Raw genomic sequence first — 3,636 nt, 5'->3', positions numbered from 1 at the left:
AAAATTGTGAATTGAGTTGTGGGATGGGCTGTGCTACAGCCCAGTCCCCCTCGATCCACCACTGTTCTCAACACGTGTATGTCAAATTCTAACAACTTATCAATGTCAACTTTTTGTCAGGTTTTAACATCCACGAAGGTAAGCGTTGATAGTTTTATTAACATCAACTGACAAAATAAACAGAATTGAAATAATTATAAAGTTTGTCGACTTATGAGACATCCCTCAAAGTTGGGTAACCTTCACTAAAATTTACCCTAGAAAAGTCTTTTCTTTTGACCAAAGAATTTGTAATTCGGTCCATAAATAATTCAAATTTATTTCCTTCTCAGTTCTCACCTAATACTTTGAAATAATGAGAAATTAGCCAAAAGTTCTCTCATTTAGGCATCTTTTTTCAGTCTCATTCCCATATGGCTATAAGTGAAACCATGTCAAATTCTACTGATTGGATGCATTTCTATCAACATAACTTCTCCGGGCAACCTCAAAATATCCCAAGTTTTAGTGGAAGTGTGTCTGAGAGTGTCACGCCGGCCACCACCACCTGGGCCACCGAGGTGGCACAAAGTAACTCGAGTCCAAGTTACAGTAACTTGAACATGGATGGTGGTCGTGCTGCAAGGCCTCTTAGAAGGCGACCGAGGGCATCGAGGCGATCCCCGGTTGTGCTACTTAATACGAATACTAGCAATTTTAGAGCCATGGTGCAGCAATTCACTGGTGGTCCAAGTTCTTCACTTGCATCTAGGACTCAGTATTCCAATGGTATGTCACAGTTTTTTGATTAAGAGTTTAAGCCGTTACATAGGAAATACATTTATCTCGACTCTTACATGCCCATTTCCTTTTATCATCAGAAGTATGAGAAAACATTAATTTTCACAAAATATGTGAGAGTAGAACTTCGCTGTATCTAAAAATTTAAACAATTAAATAAAGGTTAAGTTTACCATTCGAATTTATTCGTTAAAATTCTCCTCGTTTGGGGGTTAGATTTATCTATTTTATTTATTTGCTTTTAATTACTATCGAAGTTTGATATGCATATAATCTTCATAAATAGGTGTTTAGAACTATTAGTTGGTCGAGACTAAATTGTTATAGATTCGAGCTTTTAATTACTTATAAGCAGTAAGTAAACCTTCCCTCCACGTGCACTAACATACATGTCAATTTATTTTTCCATCAAATTCAAGACAAGTACGTAATTTTTGTGAATGAGTTTTGATGAGACATGAATTCAACTTTGTGTTTGCTCTCATATTATGTTGAACGATCTCGTTTAAAAATATACTGTTTCGCAGGCGTAAACTTTGGTTTTGGAGTTGGAACTCAACAATCTATGATCCCATCTACAGCCATGGCTCCAAATGGATTTCAAATTCAATTCCAGAGACAACAACGACAATATCCGAATCAGCTACAACACATTTTCACTTCACTGAATAATAAAACTCAGGGTGATGCTTCTGCTTTTCTGCACAAATTTATGCCTAACACAGAGGTGGAGCCCTCTAGTGGCTTTGTCAAGAATGGTGGCTCAGTCCACGTGCCACCGTCCGAGGGGAGCGGCGGCCGTGGTGGCTTCCACCTATGAGAAAAGGGATATGCATAACAATTACATGGGGTTTGATAATGACAAAGGACAAAGTTTGCTGACTTCTGCTCTTAGTCTCTTAGATTTTCTTCCTTTGTTAAGTACCCGTTCACATTTGTACTTGTACAGTGGTTTCTTTGGCCTTTTCTTTGCACCTTCCTATCACTGTAAGAAAGCGAGAAATTTCTGTCGCAAAGGAAGAGGGTCAAATCATGCTTGATTTGGTTTTTTTTTTTATTTTACACACTTTCACTTAGGTGTCATGCAAAATTATGTTTTTATTATTAAATTCTCAATCTTATATCGATGAGTTTGTTGATCAATATAAATTATTCTGCATTTTATAGTTAGTTATATGTTTTGGCGTCGATTTTTCTTTTTGTGCAATGACTTTAAAATGGACCAAAAAAAAAAAAAAAAAGGGCATGTAAATGACAGAATGTAGAATATCTCAATTTACAAATAAATTTAATCCAGTTAATTTTTACAAAATTTGAATCCAAAAGTAACCTAAGCCCCCGTTTGCCCCCCATTAATTTTCATTCCATTACATTATATTTTTTTCTCTCTTATTTTCAACCACACGATCTTCCATAAAATAATATTACATGTAAAATCGAAAATTTTTTCCTTCTTTTTCAACCGTTTATTTTTAATAAAAAAAAATACTATTCCACCCATTTAAAATTGATGACCAGAATGTTGCGACAAATAAAGTGCTATAACCCAACAATGAGCAAGAAGCAAACTAATCAGATAATAAATCAAACACTCAATCTGCTCAATGGAAGCTTTCTTGGCTCGTTTGATAAGGTAAACTTTATAGTACTGGACAATGTTACTATAAAAAAGAAGTTAAATCTCGTCAATTTTGCGTTCCAATCTTATTTATTCCTGCAACCCAATGCGCAGTTAATGAACAGGACAACGATGACATTAATCATAACACAATTAAAATTTAGAGATTGGCGATTTAAAAGGTCTAATAGCTTAACTAATTCTAATCTAATATATGAAAAAAAACTGCATTCTTCTCACTGTTTTCAGCCCTGTTCAACATGTGCAAGCAAAACATTTCTCATATGAGTCGATAGATCCAGAAATCTCCTGCTTTAGAAGTTTCATAGCAGAGGTTTTCAAGAAATGTATAGCTGCCGATCTACAATCTGGTCGATTTTAAATGCAAAACACCATCAGTCGCTAATAGGCAGTCACGTAATTCACCATCCTCATACATGCCTAGCAGTACCATGCAACTCAGTTGATCTCACATTAGGCTCATCCTGAAATTTGAGAGAAAACAAGAGTAATAAGCTCCCGGAAAGTTCATAAGACATTTTTATTTAACGACTTGGTTAACTGTGACCAAACTGACCTGCAGACCGTAGCTGAAACTTGGTGGCCTAAAATCCAGATGTCCCTAAAAAGTAGGAGGAATAGAAAAAGGAAATTCCATATTCTAAATTATCAATAATTAGATAGGGTTCTATACAAGAAATTGGGTTAAAAACACTGGAAGTCACTTAACTTCTAGCGAAATTTTAAGTTGATTACAGGCCATGCTACAAATTGGTCATTTCATCTATGTCCATTAGTTGGACTAATGGAATAGCTGATGTGATAGTCTAGTTGGCAGATGTAAACTTTTTGTTGGAGTAACCAACATGAAACTTTGCTAAAAGTTTGGTGAACCCCAGTGTGCGTAAACTTGTGTATGGCAGGATAAAATACCAGTCCAGTCATGCTTGGTTGAGACTCAAAAAAACCTTCATGGCTCGACGCAATTGAGTTTAGCTGTCCCTACAACCAAATTCCAGAACCATACATTTTAATAGAGGATCCAAGGCTCAAGAGAAGTAAAAGGGTAACGCAACATCAAGTACCAGTCCCTGCATATTCTGTTGATTTACATAGTAAGCATCATGGGGTGGCTCCATCAGATTTAACTGGAATGCCAAACAAAAATTATCACAATTTATTCACATTATCCTTCACAGGATAATATACAGAAAAGTGTAATATTCAAATATAAAACC

The 3,636-nt window shown here is 35.7% G+C and overlaps 1 protein-coding gene and 1 long non-coding RNA gene across 2 annotated transcripts; one reads left to right on the top strand and one right to left on the bottom strand.

Annotated features, from left to right (window-relative positions):
- The first annotated feature begins 330 nt into the window (after window positions 1-330).
- LOC111390333 (VQ motif-containing protein 22-like) lies at window positions 331-1,910 on the top strand. The gene is made up of 2 exons (XM_023015352.1): window positions 331-768; window positions 1,308-1,910. Exons 1-2 carry the CDS (start codon window positions 414-416, stop codon window positions 1,598-1,600), a joined length of 648 nt encoding a protein of 215 aa, XP_022871120.1. The 5' UTR covers window positions 331-413; the 3' UTR covers window positions 1,601-1,910.
- A 541-nt stretch (window positions 1,911-2,451) lies between these two features.
- Window positions 2,452-3,568, bottom strand: LOC111390335. The gene is made up of 4 exons (XR_002701903.1): window positions 3,484-3,568; window positions 3,332-3,400; window positions 2,976-3,020; window positions 2,452-2,883 (listed from the first exon to the last, which is right to left on the bottom strand). It is a non-coding gene; the product is annotated as an uncharacterized LOC111390335 (long non-coding RNA).
- Window positions 3,569-3,636: the final 68 nt, after the last annotated feature.

Source organism: Olea europaea, unplaced genomic scaffold, assembly GCF_002742605.1.
Source record: "Olea europaea var. sylvestris unplaced genomic scaffold, O_europaea_v1 scaffold671, whole genome shotgun sequence".
NCBI lineage: Eukaryota > Viridiplantae > Streptophyta > Magnoliopsida > Lamiales > Oleaceae > Olea > Olea europaea.
This window is presented reverse-complemented; position numbering and strand designations above follow the sequence as displayed.

What these genes read in the sequence shown, in the direction of transcription:
- LOC111390333 (XM_023015352.1), top strand. Translation starts at nt 414, where the DNA reads ATGGCTATAAGTGAAACCATGTCAAATTCTACTGATTGGATGCATTTC. An exon ending in TAGGACTCAGTATTCCAATG is followed by an intron (nt 769 to 1,307) that starts GTATGTCACAGT and finishes ACTGTTTCGCAG; the next exon opens with GCGTAAACTTTGGTTTTGGA.